General features: G+C 31.7%; 1 protein-coding gene across 12 annotated transcripts in view; it reads right to left on the bottom strand.

The window, feature by feature from the left end:
• LOC142226724 (uncharacterized) overlaps positions 1-18,656 on the bottom strand; it is a 130,736-nt gene that overhangs the window by 14,192 nt on the left and 97,888 nt on the right. For 10 of the 12 annotated variants that reach the window (XM_075296871.1, XM_075296875.1, XM_075296876.1 and 7 more), the window contains 6 exons: positions 7,900-7,962; positions 7,697-7,835; positions 7,154-7,265; positions 2,121-2,414; positions 1,341-1,553; positions 1,139-1,258 (listed from right to left, as the gene is read on the bottom strand). In XM_075296871.1, the coding sequence (XP_075152986.1) occupies positions 1,139-1,258; positions 1,341-1,553; positions 2,121-2,414; positions 7,154-7,265; positions 7,697-7,835; positions 7,900-7,962 (941 nt within the window). The remainder of the gene's footprint in view (positions 1-1,138; positions 1,259-1,340; positions 1,554-2,120; positions 2,415-7,153; positions 7,266-7,696; positions 7,836-7,899; positions 7,963-18,656) is intronic. The other 2 variants (XM_075296881.1, XM_075296882.1) reach the window with 2 other exon arrangements.

Here is an 18,656-nt window from a genome sequence, read left to right as displayed (position 1 = left end):
ATCGGGATATATGGGGGCTGTATACAATTATGGACCGATGTGTACCAATTTTTACATGGTTGTTAGAGACCATATACCAACATCATGTACCAAATTTCAGCCGGATTGGATGGAATTTGCTTCTCTTAGAGGCTCCGCAAGCCAAATCTGGGGATTGGTTTATATGGGGGCTATATACAATTATGAACCGATGTGGACCAATTTTTGCATGGTTGTTAGAGACCATATACCAAATTTCAGCCGGATCGGATGAAATTTGCTCTTTCAAGAGGCTCCGGAGTTCAAATCTGGGGATCGGTTTATATGAGGCCTATATATAATTATAGAGCGATATGGACCAATTTTTGCATGGTTGTTAGAGACCATATACCAAATTTCAGCCAGATCGGATGAAATATGCTTCTCTTGGAGGCTCCGCAAGCCAAATCTGGGTCCGTTTATATGGGAGCTATATGTAAAAGTGAACCGATATGGCCCAGTTGCAATACCATCCGACCTACATCAATAACAACTACTTGTGCCAAGTTTCAAGTCGATAGCTTGTTTCGTTCGGAAGTCACGAGATTTCAACAGACAGACGGACGGACATGCTTAGATCGACTCAGAATTTCACCACCATCCACAATATATATACTTTATGGGTCTTAGAGCAATATTTCGATGTGTTACAAACGGAATAACAAAGTTAATATACCCCCCATCCTATGGTGGAGGGTATAAAAAACGATGACGTTTAGTGCCAGAACAAAAAGCGGAAGAAAACTGTTAACGATTACACATCTATAATACTGGTCCCTATCAACCCGAGATAATCCTTTCAATACTAGCATTTCCGCCGGAGTAATTACATCACGTCCTAGAGTCTTAAAATGGTACCTTCAACGCATTGAGGATGCACGATGGTAGGTGGCTCTTCGATATTTGAATGATATTTGGATTTTATAAAAAAATGGGAAGACTCTCTACTAAAAACTTCTGACTTATGGGAAATCGCGAAATGCATATATGTCTATGAATGAAGGCTAACTGAAGACTACTATGAATCCAAACAAATATTGTAACTTTTACTTAAAATAGAGCACAAATCGAATGGAAATGTTTGGAATGGAATCTGAAAGCTTCGTTTTTGTCAACTTACCCTTTCTTGCAACATTTTGGCTAATTCTTTGTCTTGAGCTTCGATGGCCAGCATGCGATCTCTTTCTTCCAGGGTCATGCCATCTTGAACTTCCATTTCTTGTAAACGGCGAGCCAAAAGCTATTCCATGAAAAACAAAAACCGAATAAAACAATTATAGAAGGTTTCCTGATATGTCACTTTCTCTTTTTTTCATACTTACCGCATCCTTTTGCTCCTGTTTTAATTTGGCATTCATTTCTTTGATCTCCGATATGGGTAAACCAATTTCCTTGTAATCACAAGGATCCACATACAACTCAATATCGTCAGCATGATCTTGCAGATGGCGTTCTTTCGTGGCCCCACCAGCTGAAGTCTGTGGAGATGATGAAGAATTTCCCACCAAGCTATCATATTTCTCCGGTGAGAGTTTCTGAAATTTATGATCATTCTTTAGAAGATTTTCATTGGATGGTGACATAAGACGATTCATAGGAATTTTGCTAGCATTGTTGTGCATGTGCGACTGATGGTTGTGGGAGTGCGTGTGTGCTGGAGATGATGTTGATGAGGCGCTATTGTGTGATTTGTGTGAATCTATGGTATCCGTTGAGGACTTGGTCACATCATGACGCCTTATACTGTCTGCAACATCTGAATATTCAATAAGTTCCTCTACATCGGGATGGCCTAATGTAGGGGGTGTGACTGAAAGTGGCGTTGGTGGAGTGTGAGTAAAGACTTGATGTGTATTGGGTGTCTTGGGAGTGAGAGGTGTGTGTGGACTTGTGGGTGTCAGTGGTGGCTGTTGGTGCTGCTGATGATAACTGGTGGTCATATTAAGCTGAGACTCAAGTACATGTTGATGACGCCTAGAGGCTGACGATGATGATGACAATGAATTCAATGGCGATGATGATTCCATCATCATTCCACCTTGACGATATGAAAATGATGGCGATGATGAAGATGGTGAATGGTGATTACTATCACCACCTACCACTAGATTATTATTATTGTGATTGTTTGTTGGAGATCTGTGATTCTGTGATTGACCTGGTGTCGTTTGCAATGACAATCCAACATAGCCACCATCCGTATTGGTGAAATGATGCTGTTGCAATTGTATGGGAAACTGTGGACTGTGTGGATTACGATAACCATTTGGTGATATGGGTTGTTGTTGTTGTTGATTTTGTAGTAAAGTAGAACTTTTAGCTGGTCTTGGTGGTGGTACCTTATTTTTATCACGGGCCGATGGTGGGGGTACCGGTGGTAGATTCACATATATTGCCTGCAAAGAGATATATACATTCATAGAGCCAAAGAAATCAGCTGTGTATTTACAGATAGAGGAAATTGAAGAAGAAGTTCTATAGAGGAGTTGGAGTCTAATCAAATATTTACAGTAGGTGTTTTGCCAAGAAATTAAAGTGAAACCTCTGAAACATGGATAGCCCACGGTCACCTAAATTTCGTCCACATTTAAGGGGTTAATTTTAATGTGTAAATATAGCAAACATCCCCAGATAACTTCCAAATTTGGTAGGTGTCAAATGTCAGAGTGCCCAAGCTTAAGAGATTTCTTTGTAATTCGAAATAAGATGAATTTTATTGATTATTGGTTTTCATTTCAAAATATTAAAATGCTCTACTCAACTTGACTATATGGCAACTAACTTATGAAAAAACCTTTGAAAATTTTGAACATGATCCATTTAGCTGATTTTTATAAGAAGGGCATTATATATGTTTGTGGCTTTCTTCACTGCAATCGCATCAATCTAGCCCAGATTGTCCGTTCATCTGTTCGCAAATCCCAGATCGGACTTTTTATTTATCAGAGTGTCGAAGCTTGAGAGATTTCTTTGTAATTCGAAATAAGATGAATCTTATAGATTATTGGCAGTTTTCATTTTAAAATATTGAAATGCTCTACTCAACTTGACTATATGGCATCTTAATTATTAAAACCTTTGAATATTTGGAATCTGATCCATTCAGCTGATTTTTATAAGAAGGGCATTATACATGTTTGTGACTTTCTTCACTGCAATCGCGTCTAGCCCGGCTGTCCGTCCATCTGTTCGCAAATCCCAGATCGGACTTTTTATTCGGCCTTCATGAAATCTGATGTGAAATCTACGTATTATATATTTTCAGAATTTATTTGTTGCAATATCTTATAGATAAAATCTCAAAATTGTCTTCAATACTATATGTAAACCTATGAAATTTTGGATGAATAAAATGAATTGAATTGAATTGAATATGTTTTCAAAACTAATTCAAGTCTTAAATAATATAGTCCTGATAGTTTGAGATCACAATGATGTGAAGAACATTGAAGCCAAAATAGTGGGCACCTCATAGCAGATTTTTCCCATCTACAGGGTCGACATTTTAATGTATCAAATGCACTTGGTAAAATTTCTAACACTATGCTTGATAAACACTCAAACATATATTAAGGAGTATTGGCAGAATTTAGCATCATATTACTATGGCAAAAAGTGATCTTGAATGACATACATTTTGTATTGGGATATGGTAGGAAATTAAGTGAATAACATATGGAAATTTCCAAATATTTGGCAGTTCAAAGAAACAAGAACGAAACCCATAATGGATGGAATCCCAAAATTCCATCAATATTCGGAAAATTGTTCAAATTGGCACTGATGGATCTATCACAGTACCGGTACCGATGCTCCAGTTTATGGCAATTTATGCCGTCAATGACAAACAAATGTTAAAGTGGTCGGTACATTCCATACGTTTTAATCAGAACTTGGACTGGTCCATCCCCGTCTCCGTGGTCTTTTAATTCGTTTAGATCAGGCAATATAACATTCACAGAGAATATTTAAAGAGATTATTTTACCATTTTCCATTCAATCCAAGACTTCAATAGGTCCTGAATGTCCCGAATTTTCTAATACGACAAAGGAACATATTGATCTCTATAAGGGATAGAAGTTAGCCACACTCCTATCAATTTCAACTAAGATTACCAGAATATAGTATTTCTACATTGCTACAGCTATAATTCACCATGAACGATGTTTTCTAAATATAGGTAATCCCTTGGTGAAAATTTGCTCGTGTGGCTCAAAAACTTCGCACGTTAAGGGTCCGGATTGGGAAGCTTTACGACACTAGTGGTTATGTCCTGAATTTTCTAACACGACAAAAGAACAGGTCGCTTTGTCAACTAAGATTAACAGAATATAGTAGATCTTGTAGTTCTCTATTGCTGCTGCTATAATTCCCTATGAAAAACACACCAACCAAGTAGTCTTATCCCTCGTCTTTCATGGGCAGCTGATGTGTTTTCAGAATATGGGGCTGTGGAAGCTGGCAATTCTTCCGCATTGCTGGTAATCTTCCGCATTGCTGGTAATCTTCCGCATAAGAATGTTGACGTTCAAAAAGATTATAAAAAGGTATTTTTCAACGATATTCCCTAAATATAGTGAAGGTAATCTCTTGGTAAAATTTTGGTCATGCGGCTCGAAAACTTTGTGCATTAAGAGTTCAGATTGCGAAGATTTACGACATCAGTGAATATATCCTGAAATTCTTAACATGGCAAACGAACAGGTGACGTTGTCATGTACATTTTGATTGGGGATAGAAGTTGGCCATGCTCCTAGCAATTTTAATCGAGATTTCCAGAATATACTTTATCTTGTACTTCTCCATCGCCGCAACCATAATTCCCTATGAAGGCATTTGAGGCACACCAACCATGAAGCCTGATCTGAAGATTCTTATTTGAACATATCGCTGTTCAAAACGAATATCACTTGGACTTTCATGTATACAGAATATGGGTCTGTAAAAGAAGGCGAGATGTTGCTGGCATGCTTCCTTGGACAAGAATGTGGACCTTCACGCTAATATGGTCCAGGAGCAGGGTTATAGGCAGACATCTTGTCACCGCTCTAAAGATAAAATTCTGGCAGATTATTTTATTCTTTTGAGGTTCGGGCTCTGGTATTATGAATGTCACCATATCACGGTGGTGGTACTCATAATACAAGAAACCAGAAAATAGAGGATCTTATTTCCTCTTATGCTGGGAAAGAGTGGGTGTCTTAAATTACGGGCCCAATATCCTCAGTTTACTTTTGAGAGAATAGTGTTGGAATAGAAGTTCAGAAGATGTTGCTGGGATCATTGCTTGGCTTCAAATCGGTCAAAAGTGCTAAGGTGTACAGCACTTTTGACCGATTTGTACGCGATTCTGGAGGCTGTACACAACGATGCTGACGAAGTTTGACTGCGAGCAGCAGTTCAAGGCAAACTGGCTTTCTGCGGCGAAGAAGGTGGACAAGGTGGCTGTACAAAATCTGATGGCAGGTGTCAAGCGTGAGGCCCGGCAATTCGGATTTGGAAAAGCGAAAGCCTAACTGAATATTTTTCCTGAATTTTATACTAATAGAACTTGAAAAAGAAATGTAATTTGATTTTTTAAATAAACGATGTCACCGATTAACACGCGTTTTCCCTTGACCAAATTTTGACCGTATCACCCTTTACTCCCAGACAGATTCTGCTTCAAGCATATATATTTTCCGGATTTGTCCAAACAAAATATTGTTTGTATTGTTCAAATATTTTATAGTTCACTTTATGCATATATATTTTAAAGGCGCCAAACCAGTTTTTTACTTGCACCAAAATGTCAGAAGCATACTTTCACTTAAACAAAAGCATGCCCGGTTCCAAAGAGTTTGTCTTTGCTGTAAAAATTGGTATTGATTCCGAGCCAAAGAAGTTAGGAGAAGTAAGGGATTTGTGTACTTGATTCTAGGAAGCAAATTTTAATTTTTCGCTTTTTCAGTTTTTTTTTTCTTCATATGCTATCAAAGTCCTTTAAAAACAAATTAACGACAACTGTAGTTTCGAAATTCAGACTCGACTTCCAGTAGAAATTATGCTATGTTTCAAGTAAAAAACGTTTTTATAATAAAGTGTTCTATTTTTGAACGATTTTTTGCTTTATAGCCAAGATGAAAAAAGTCAACAAATTTAAAGACAATTTCATTAATTTTAAAGAATTTTTCTGAATTATTAAAGTGAAGTTGATCTTAGCTCAAAAAATTTTTCTTTCATGTTATGGTACCCATTTTAAAGTCAAATCACTTAATTATAAGGACAACACGACTTCATTGAAAAGTTTATCGACTTTTGGATAAGGAAAAAAACTTTATATTAGAGAAATGCGTCTTCTACGCTAAGCAAAATTTTCATTCGTATTTTAAGGACATGAAATCTTTGGCCTCACGTTAACTCGGTTTTAAAGGACTTTGATATCATATGAAGAAGAAAGCTGAAAAAACGAAAAATTAAAATTTGTTACCTAGAAGCAAGTACACAAAACCTAAATTTAAAAGAGAATTGTGTCTTAGAAGTATCCTTACTTGTATTCTCCGCTTTTTTGGCTCGGAATCAATACCAAAATTGTTAAAGTAAAGACAAAATCTTTGGAACCGGGCATGCTTTTTTGGAGTGTATGTCGCAAACATATTATGCTAGTTTATGAACATTATGCTCTTGCCCTTAAAAATAATGTGTGAGTTCCAAATATATAATTTTTACACTGAAACATATGAAAAACAGTATTTTTCATCCGTGTGCTAATACTCAATAAACTGGATATATTTTCAGTGCGATGTGAGAACTCAAAACTCTATTTAACGAATGTTTCAACAAGCGTCACCAATTTTACTTAATTAGTGAGAATCTACTTATTAATTATGTCACAAAACAAATGTGGACTTTCGAAAATCTTAATTTTTGTTTTAAAATCAAGTTTTAGCTCTGAATATAATTTCTAGTCAGTTCAAAACAATAATAAAACATTTCGAATCTTGGCTTTAGACATTACAATACTGTAAAAACTGAGAACAATTTTTAGTATATTATTTCCGCAAAAGGTAGCTTTCCACACATTTAAAATTTTCTCTTGCAGTGCATTGGTGCTTTGAGTGCAAAACAAAATACAAAAAAAAAACGTTCTCTTACCTCCATATCTAGAGCCAATTTCTCACTCTCTAATTCCCGTAAACGTTGCTCCTGCAAATCTCTTTCCAATTTTTCTGTAATTTCTTTGGCAACTCTTTTATCATACTCTTCTCTGAAAAAGAGATAAGACAAACAATTAGATTTACTCAATGATTTATTATTGTGTTCTTGTTCCTGTCAAAGATTATAGATTTGAGGAAGATGGGAGATTGGCTTGCGTCATGCATTTACCAGATTAGTTTAATACATGTTTGTAATCTTTTTGTTGTTTTTAGTTTTTATTTTTTAAATGAAAAATGTAATTTTCTTAATGAAACAATGTTAAATTTTAGGCAACAACAAAAAAAAATACATTTTCCCTTTTATGGAAATTTATTTCGTGCTCTTAATTTCTTTTTATTTGCATTTTAATGCTATGTCAATACTTGTATACGCGTTTGGTTCGAGTATTAAACTAATGTGGTAAATGGTTTGATGTGCTCAGTAGCCAATCTCCCATCTTCCTCTTCTATAATCTTTTGTTCCTGTGTTGACTTCACTTACTGCTCTTTTAATCTTCGTCTGTATGCTTCCGCTTGTTTCTCTGCAGTTTCTTTCTCTTTCAATTGTTCCTGTAAAGCAGTTGGAAAATCCTCACGCACCACGGCATTGCGAGTACGATTGCCTTTGTAGAAGTCTGTGACTATAAAGATTAAAGAGAATATTAAGAGAGATACTCTTTGTCGAGAGAATGTTTAAATACTTACTCTCTTGTGATTGTAACTTATAAGCTAAAGCACCGTCTTCTCGCACCAACCATTCTTTGCAAACTGTAAATAGAGGAGAAATTGAGAATTAATATTAGGATGTTATAGAAAGGCAATGGTAGAAAGGTATTTTTAAAAATTATCTATAACATATAACATATTAAAAAGATTAATTTTGAGGTTGCAATTAATTAATATAAAACTCTATCTTTGTTCTAATTACATTTTCATAATGTCATAATGAATCTATATATATAAAATTCAATCTATGTTTGTTTATTTGTTTGTTTGTTTGTTTGTTTGTATGAACCGAGTTGGCTCCGAAACGGCTGAACCGATTTACTTGAAACTTTCAGAGATCATAGGGGACGTTCATGTGGTTAAAATAGGGTACCTCATTTTTTGACACCTGGTCGCGGAGGGGGACCTCCCCTTTGTCGGACTTTTTGAAAATTGGACCAAAGCTGACCGATTTGCTTGAAATTTTCATTGAAGGTTGGGGTTGGCAACTAGACAAAGATCCGCTACTTTATATTTCGATATTTGGTGGCGGAGGGGGACCTCCCCTTTGTTCGGCTTTTTTTAAAGTACAGTGAAAAAACTAAAATTCTCTAAATTATCTGAGATTTGAAAAGAACATGCGGTGAGGTTATGGAATTAATATGGGGTACCTGATGATTTCATATGCGGACGGGGAGGGGAACCTCCCCCTTGCTTTACTTTTTGAAACTTGGAACAAAATTATGCGATTTGCATGAAATTTTCATTGAATGTTGGGGTTGGCATCTAGACAAAAATCCGCTACATTATTTTTCGATATTTCGTCAGGGAAGGGGGGCCACCCCTTAGTCCGACTTTTTTTAAAGTACAGTGAAAACAAAACTAAACTCCCCCGACTGAAATTTTACGGAAAAATGGGTGAGGTTATGAAATTTATATCAGGTTCCTGATTTTTTAATAAAAATAAAAGGGCATAGGGAGACATCCGCTTCTCTTAAGTACATACAGAGAGAGATCGTAACCTCTGTCAACCGTAATAGTTGATACCTGATTTTGTGATTTTTGGACGGAAGAGAGGCCGCCCTTTAGGCTTATAATCCTCCTCTCCTCTAAAACTGCAAAAAAAAATGGCTCTATTAACCATGTTCCTTAATCTATATCTGTCCATAAAGCTCGAAAAATAATTGTAAAATTAGATATAATGCATTTGGACGTCAATTGCCTGTTTCGGTATCAGGCTAACATGAAATATAAAAAAATTTTAGTTTTCTTGAAATTTACAAAGGGAGCGGGGGAAAAGGTTATAAATGAAAAGGCAACCTTCATTGCCCCACACTTGAAGGAAAGTTTCAATAATTTTCAGGGAAGGTTAGGGGTGCTATTCACTCCGGTGTTTGTTGATATTGTATCGGGGAAAGTGACGTCCCTTTAAAACAATAGAGCAAAAATTAAACATCTCCGATCTACTTGAAATTTACAGGGAACGTGGGAGGAGGTGATGAAATTTATACATGATTTTTAGATTAATATATGATTTTTCGATATCTGGTTGGGGAAGGGGAAAATTGAAATAAACTTTGTCGATTTACTTCGATAGAATTTATAGGGACCATTGAGTAGTTGCGAAATTAATATAGGGTACGTGATAGTCCGATATCAGGTCAGAGTGGAGCGAAGGTGGGGAGAGAGTTCCCTTTTGTCGGTTTTTTCTCTTAAATTGAAAGTGGAGGGTTGTCCGTAAATGGGAACTCGGTATATAATTTTATGATTTTTGCACAGGCTTCGTTCTTCCAGACTTCTTATTAGTAAAGAGAGGGTTCCCTTTTGTCCTTTTTTTTTTTTCTTAAGTTGAAAGTAGAGGGTTGTCCGTAAATGGGAACTCGGTACATAATTATATGATTTTTGCACAGGCTTCTGCCAGACTTCTTTTTAGTAAAGAACTTAAATTTACATGAAATTGGCAGCCAACGTAGAGGGTGCATCATTTTCCAACATTTTAGCAAATGTTAATGTGGTAAAATTTTTTACTACTTTTGCCTTTTCCGATTTATTGGATGGGAAACAGTAATTCTTTGTATGTTATTATAATATAATGCTTAATTTTCAGATATGTTGAGGAGAAGGATACCTTTCCTTGACAAACCCCACTTAAAATTCACAAGAAATATAGAAGAAGGTACACCCTCTCCCGCCGTATTTGTACCTATAAACGAAAAATCAAGTAGTCCGATTTGTTTAAAAGAATTCAAATCTTTTCGAATTTGTTTTCAGCACGAAGGATATAGTTGACCACGTTAACGCAAAATGTTCCTCCAAATACGCTTCGGAAGGCGCAGCGAAGCGGGCCGGGTTACGCTAGTAAAAAATATATATGTATAGTAAAATGTCCGCCTTACTATAAAAAAGCGTGGGAAAATAGTAATTGTTATCCAGATCAACGATATAAAAACTAATATCCCTATGAAAGAAAAATAATCAATTTTAAATAATAACCATGACGTTTATCTTGCATCATAGATGACACACTTAATTGAATAGATACAAAAATATCATAAATTGCCAATGACACAGTTATCAGCCGCTTTGATCGTAAGCAGTTATTGTGATTACTAATGAATGACATGATCCATCACAATTAGACAAGCGAAAATAACCACATTCACATAATCAATTGTGGTTTTTATTTCCATGGCATCCAGTATACGAAAACCCCTGTTCTTTTATCAATAAACAATTTCAGATCTACAACAATGATCCTCACTTGAAGAAATATGGGGGTTGATCGTCTAGAAACCCATCAACTTTATTCAAATAACTACAATCATTTTTTTCTTCGAATAAAAACACCCCGAAATTAAAGTAGCAAACATGAACACCGACGCATTATAGTTGAGAAATTCTGTAGACATGAACATACGGCAATTGTCATAAAAAATATTAAATTCTATTGAAGTGCTAATTTATATTGATTGTCAACAAAACGAAATGAACAAAAACAATAGAACGGCAAATCAATTTAAATTGGGATAAATAAAAAATGCCCGAAACTGCTCCAAAGTACTGTAGACAATTGACAATAACCTACCAATATGAAAAATATAGCCTACCATAATGAAAAAGTAAGTATGTGAATACATAACGCCATGTAATTATTAGTTTTAATGACACATCTGTAGGGTTTTCTTTTTCCCGGACTTTTTCCATTCCCGGGAAAGCGGGAATTTTTTTCGAATTTATCGCCAAATACCTCATTCACACCGCACTTCCAAAATCCACTTTAACTTGATTTTAACTGTCATTTGCCTTATAAATAAGGGATTTAAAATCAATTTTTAATAGATTTCGAGCCTAATGTGTATGAGGTATAAATTAGAATAACTTTCTTAATAAAGGTTAGAATTTTCATATTTCATTAAAACATCCTTGCAATAATTATGAAATTTTGAAATTATGAAATTGCAAACGTGGGTTACATAAGGTACGGGACATTTTACCTTTGTAAAGGTTTACTCAGTCTACCAGTCTATCGGAATGAGGGTTTTCAGATATATGAAATCATAAATTAGGAAGAGCAACCTTCTTTTTAACAATTCCAACCCCTTTAGAATCTGGGCTCTATTATATATAAAATATTGTAAAAAAAATTCCCGAGAAAGCGGGAACGAAAAAATAGCAAATTTCCGGGATCCCGTTCCCGGAACAAAACCCTACATATCTGTTAACTAATGATACATTTTATAATATCAACGAACATTTTCATGGTCTTAATGAACATTTTTTTTATAGCTCTCATGTGTAGTAGTAAAGTTGGCAGATTACTGAGCAAGTGGAATTAAATATTCGCAAGAAATATTGTTATTACCACAATGAATGGATACTCTCTATAGGTCCAATAGATAGACTACACCCCATGTTCCTATATTCGAAAACGCAAACTGCAAGAATTATTTTTCCATATAATGAAACAATCTAGACGTTCTCGAACCTAAATCCAATTTCAATCCGGAATTCCACTTTCAATCCCCCTATCATGTCATCGGATAAGGTGCCGAAAATAACAATAGTTTACACTGAAAATGTACATTTGGTGAGAGGTGACTCTTCTTATGCATTTTGATCTGCTGAATTCGAAAAAAATGTTAAACAAATTTTTATGGAACAATTTTTGAGATATCCCGTTATTTTTAGTTTTTCGCTCTTTTTCACTAAACAAATTATATCTCGAGTTAGAAATGTCCGATTATATCGTTGTTGGAACTTAAATGAAAGATATAGCCATGACGAATAATCGTGTGTAATTGGATCTGTAATAAGTTAAGTGGAACAAAAAATATCGATGCAAAAATCGCAAATTTTCAAAAAAAAAAAATCTTGTTTTACAGTGACCCTTTTCCGGCGGAATAGTACAAACCATTGAAAAAAATTTTGTTTCTCTTCATTGTCGTATAGAAGTTGATACTCTAACGTAGGTTATAAAACCAATTAGAAGAAAAACGACCGCAAAAATGACAAAGTTATAACCAATTGAGTGAACAAATCCGATGTCAAATCATGCAAACATTTAAAAAATTAAGTTTTTGATCAAATATTTGTAAAAGTTTACATTCTATAGAAAATTGTGTCAAAATTTTATTTCTATAGAAAATTTTGTTAAAATTTTATTTCTATAGAAAATTTTGTCAAAATTTTATTTCTATAGAAAATTTGTCAAAATTTTATTGCTATAGAAGATTTTGTCAAAATTTTATTTCTATAAAAATTTGTGTCTACATTTTGTTTTGATAGAAGATTTTGCCAAAATTTTATTTCTATAAAAAATTGTGTCAAAATGTTATTTCTATAGAAAATTTTGTCAAAATTGTATTTCTATAGAAAATTGTGTCAAAATTTTATTTCTATAGAAAATTGTGTCAAAATTTTATTTCTATAGAGAATTGTGTCAAAATTTTCTATTTTATCAACATTTTATTCCTATTGAAAATCTTGACACAAGTTTATTTCTATAGAAAATTTTGTAAAAAATTTATTTCTTTAGAAAATTTTGTCAAAATTTTATTTCTATAGAAAATATTGTCAAAATTTTATTTCTATAGAAAATTTTGTAAAAATTGTATTTCTATAGAACATTTTGTCAAAATTGGATTTCTATAGAAAATGTTTATTTCAGTAGAATATTTTAGCAAAATTTTATTTCTATAAAAATGTTTGTCAAAATTTTATTTCTATAGAAAATTTTGTCTAAATTTTATTTCTATAGAAAATTGTGTCAACATTTGATTTCTATAGAAAATTGTGTCAAAATTTTATTTCTATAGAAAATTGTTATTTCTATAAAAAATTTTGTCAAAATTTTATTTCTAGAACATATTGAAAATCTTGACACAAGTTTATTTCTATAGAAAATTTTGTAAAAATTTTATTTCTTTATAAAATTTTGTCAACAATTTATTTCTACAGAAAATGTTGTCAAAATTGTATTTCTATAGAACATTGTGTCAATGTTATTTCTATAAAAAATTTTGTCAAAATTTTATTTCTACAGAAAATTTTGTCTAAATTCTGTTTCTACACAGAATGGGAAATCTTCCAAAACTTCTAGGATTCTAACATTCTATCAAACAGTAAGAAAATCTAAAATTTTTGTTAGAATTTTACCAACTGTAACAACCGTGTATAGAGTATCAACTCATTTTCATCATATTGGCCTCTCGTTTTCGGAACTGCGATTTCTTTACGTAATGGCACGAATTATTGTCCAATTGTTATCATCAGTTTTCCAATGAGATGTTAGGGCAATGACAGATAGAGTTACCAAGTCTCAACATTACACGCTGTACATACATTATATTTCACTGCTCCAATTCCACCTAGATATAGCCTATGGAAAGCCGTACTTTGTACTTCACACAGCTTTTCCTGGCGATCAAACTACTTTCCGTTCTATAAATATCCAGTGGTCATTATTCCAATTTAGACTTCAGTGTTTTTGGCTTATAATGCCAGATCACTTGCTCTTAGGTTCCCCCATTTCTAGTATGTTTAAATTTTGGTGGCCATTGTGGGATAGAAATGAAGCGAGGAATCTACGTCTAAAGTCATTCCGACATGTGTTGAGTGTGATGGGGAGCTCTGTTGGAATATCCCTAATGTTTGTCTGCCCAGGGCTTAAATACTGTAATTTTCCCGATAATAATAGACATTTATTTTGAGCCCACGATTTAACGATTAATACGAACGGGGAGTGACAATCGCCGGCACTTGAATTCTGGTGGTCAATCGAAGGTGCATATTTTATATTGTATATTCAAAAACTGCAACTGTGAATGGCTTCTCATCAGAGATAACCGAATTCGGTAACTGGCCACTCTCGTGCAAACGAAGCAACTCTTTGGATCTTTCCATTCTAAATTTCTTTTTGGCATCGGTACGTTCTTACACTTTTCAATAGTATTGCATCAGTTCTCGCGATATATTCTGCTCGAAAGGAAGTTTTCTACCACTGCGGTAAGTATTATGATAAAATCTGGCCTCGATGTAACACTGGCAGTATCACGGTAACGAGAAATGGTACGAGAAATAAATGATTTGTTCACAATTACATGCTGGAGGGCTCCAACAATAGCCAGATGTGGTTCCCCAGCCCAATATAAAGCAATCACACAGTCGCGCTGAATTTTATCACGAATAACTTTATTTTTGAATTCAATAAAATGTACTGTCACTGAAATAAATCCGTCAGCTGTTAGACGAACGGTTTAGAACAACATAACAATCTTCGCAAAAGGATCTGTTTGATTCTCTTTATATTGCATTTTCTCTCCCCAGATACCCAAAATTTGTAAAAATTACCTTTCGTTTGTGTTCTCTGAGATTGATCTGAATGACATCTCAAAACAGTTCATCTTTCGTCCGGCAAACCAGGTCAGGAGCTACTCATTTTCCTGCTTACTCGATGAAAAAATGCCGTTGCCTGCATTGAAAACTTTTTCTGTTTCACATTCTCTCCTCCGATAGCCAAAACTTGTCGGAATTAACCTTCGTTTGTGTAATCTGTTCCTCCAACGAAATGTATCTGCCAGTTTAACGTACTGCTACCTTCTTATTTGTTATAGTACGCTTGCCTTGTGCAGTTCCATTATGATCCCCTATGTGTCCCCTAAAAAGGCCTTAAAAAGAGCGCCTACCTAACTTCGTTATCGTTATCTCTAGGTACTGAATCAATTCTCAATTGTTTGGCTTTGAAGTATTCTTTTACAACCGATGGACACATACTGTTTTCTACTGGAACAATTGATTAACACCAACCTTCTAGAAATGTATTTATGGATGAAGAATAAATGCAACACTCATTAAGAGTTTTTCGATTCAAGCGACCACCTCTCAAGCATTACAAGAACAATCTTTACATAATAGCCAATTGATACGAAATACTTTTGACAAATATTGACAGCAAAAGAAATTCAATATCCATGAAAGATTATGTTATCCTATTCCATACAGATTGAAAATAAAAAAAAGAAACGAGCTCATCACGCATCAATGCAAGGCGATCACGACGATCATGACCAATACTGTAATATTTCAAACAATGATGATGACAAGTCTTATAATATATTACATCCATTGTATATACAATTTTGTTGAAGATGTCGATGACCATTACCGACAGTATCATCACCATCATTAGATTGTTATTTCTATGAAGATCATTAGTTATGTTAAAGATCAGTGACCATCAAACTTTAACGAAATAATGACTCATTTTTCTTTACATCAATTTGTCTAAAATTGTGGCTATGGAAGATGCAATTACAATCCAGTGGTGTGGTTGGGTATCGTGAGAGGCTGCACATTTCAAAAATTTTGTTTTATTTTAAAGAAATAACAGATCTTTTGTAAATCAATTAATTTAGTAGTTGTCAATTTATATAGAAGAGAGAATCATTAATAATTTTTATAAACATATACTTTGAAAGAGATTATTTAACGGTGAGGTTTGATGTTAAGTGCATTGATGCAAGCAAATGTAGCTATGCTCGGTTACAAAGAAAATTTGGATAGTCTTGGACGAGAATATAATCACAGATAGTTATAGGGCAATGAGAGCAATAGCAGATATGACGAAGTGCATATTTAACGCCTACACCGTATATGTCAGGAAATGCTAATAAAATTGATATATGTTCTATTTTGGCCAAATATTTATAGAAATAACATTTTGACAAAACTTTCTATAGAAATAAAATTTTGACAAAACTTTCAATAAAAATAAAACTTTGACAAAAATTTTTGAAAAAATTTTCTATAGAAATAAAATTTTGACAAAATTTTTCTAAAGAAATAAAATTTTGACAAAATTTTTTACAGAAATAAAATTTTGGCAAAATTTTCTATAGAAATAAAATTTTGTCAAAATTTTCTATAGAAATAAAATTTTGACAAAATTTTTTATAGAAATAACATTTTGACAAAATTTTCTATAGAAATAAAATTTTGACAAAATTTTCTATATAAATAAAATTTTGACAAGATTTTCTATAGAAATAAAATTTTCACAAAATTTTCTATAGAAATAAAATTTTCACAAAATTTTCTATAGATATAAAATTTTGAAAAAAAAAATTCTGTAGAAATAAAATTTTGACAAAATTTTCTATAGAAATAAAATTTTGACAAAATGTTCTAAAGAAATAAAGTTTTGAAAAAAAAAATTCTGTAGAAATAAAATTTTGACAAAATTTTCTATAGAAATAAAATTTTGACAAAATTTTCTAAAGAAATAAAATTTTGAAAAAAAATTCTATAGAAATAAAATTTTGACAAAATTTTCTAAAGAAATACAATTTTGACAAAATTTTCTATAGAAATAAAATTTTGAAAATTTTTTCTATAGAAATAACATTTTGAAATTTTTTCTATAGAAATAAAATTTTGACAAAATTTGCTATAGAAATAAAATTTTCACAAAATTTTCTATATATATAAACTTTTAACAAAATTTTCAACAGAAATAAAATTTTCACAAAATTTTCTGTAGAAATAGAACTTTGACAAAATTTTTTATATCTAACATATAGGAAATTTTGTCAAAATTTTCTATAGAAATAAATTTTTTTTCTATAGAAATAAAATTTTGACAAAATTGTCTAAAGAAATAAAATTTTGACAAAATTTTCTATAGATATACAATTTTGGCACAGTTTTCTATAAAAATACAATTTTGGCAAATTTTTCTATAGAAATAAAATTTTGACAAAATTTTCTATAGAAATAAAATTCGACAAAAATTTCTACAGAAATAAAATTTTGACAAAATTTTCTATAGAAATAAAATTTTCACAAAATGTTCTATAGAGATAAAATTTTGCCAAAACTCTCTATGGAACTAAAATTTTGACAAAATTTTCTATAGCTATAACATTTTGAAAAAAATTTCTATAGAAATAAAATTTTCTATAGAAAAAAATTGTGACAAAATTTTTTACCGAAATAAAATTTTGACAAATTTTTCTATAGATATAAAATTTTGGCAAAATTTTCTATAGAAATAAAATTTTGACAAAATTTTCTATAGAAATAAAATTTTGACAAAATTTTCTATAGAAATAAAATTTTGACAAAATTTTCTATAGAAATAAAATTTGACAAAATTTTCTACAGAAATAAAATTTTGACAAAATTTTCTATAGAAATAAAATTTTCACAAAATTTTCTATAGAGATAACATTTTGCCAAAACTCTCTATGGAATTAAAGTTTTGACAAAATTTTCTATATAAAAAAAAATTTTACAAAATTTTCTATATATATAAAATTTTGAAAAAAAAATTCTATAGAAATAAAATTTTCTATAGAAAAAGAATGTTCTATAGAAATAAAATGTGCACAAAATTTTCTATAGAGATAAAATTTTGCCAAAACTCTCTATGGAACTAAAATTTTGACAAAATTTTCTATAGAAATAAAATTTTGAACAAATTTTCTATATATATAAAATTTAGAAAAAAAATTTTATAGAAATAAAATTTTCTATAGGAATTTTGACAAAATTTTCTAAAGAAATAAAATTTTGAAAAAAATTCTATAGAAATAAAATTTTGACAAAATTTTCTAAAGAAATAAAATTTTTACAGAATTTTCTATAGAAATAAAACTTTGAAAAATTTTTCTATAGAAAAAAATTTTGACAAAATTTTCTGAAGAAATAAAATGTTGACAATATTTTCTATAGAAATAAAATTTTGAAAAATTTTTCTATAGAAATAAATATTTGAAAAATTTTTCTATAGAAATAAAATTTTGAGAAAAATAGAAATAAAATTTCCACAAAATTTTCTATAGAAATAAAATTTTGACGAAACTTTCTATAAAACTTAAATTTGGACAAAATTTTCTATAGAAATAAAATTTTGACAAAATTTTTTATAGAAATAAAATTTTGACACAATTTTCGATAGAAATAAAATGTTGACAAAAAATTTTTTTTGACAAAATTTTTATTTTTTATTATTTACAGAAATACAATTTTGACTAAATTTTCTATAGAAATAAAATTTTGACAAATTGTTCTACAAAAATAGTTTTTTTTTACAAAAGTTTCTATAGAAATAAAATTTTGTCAAAATTTTGAAAATTTTTTCTATAGAAATAAAATTTTGGCAAAATTTTCCATAGAAATAAAATTCTAACAAAATTTTCAATGAAATAAAATTTTCAGAAAATTTGAGGTTTGAAGACGCATTTCTCTGATATAAAATG

This window comes from Haematobia irritans, chromosome 2, assembly GCF_050003625.1.
Source record: "Haematobia irritans isolate KBUSLIRL chromosome 2, ASM5000362v1, whole genome shotgun sequence".
Taxonomy (NCBI): Eukaryota; Metazoa; Arthropoda; class Insecta; order Diptera; family Muscidae; genus Haematobia; species Haematobia irritans.
This window is presented reverse-complemented; position numbering and strand designations above follow the sequence as displayed.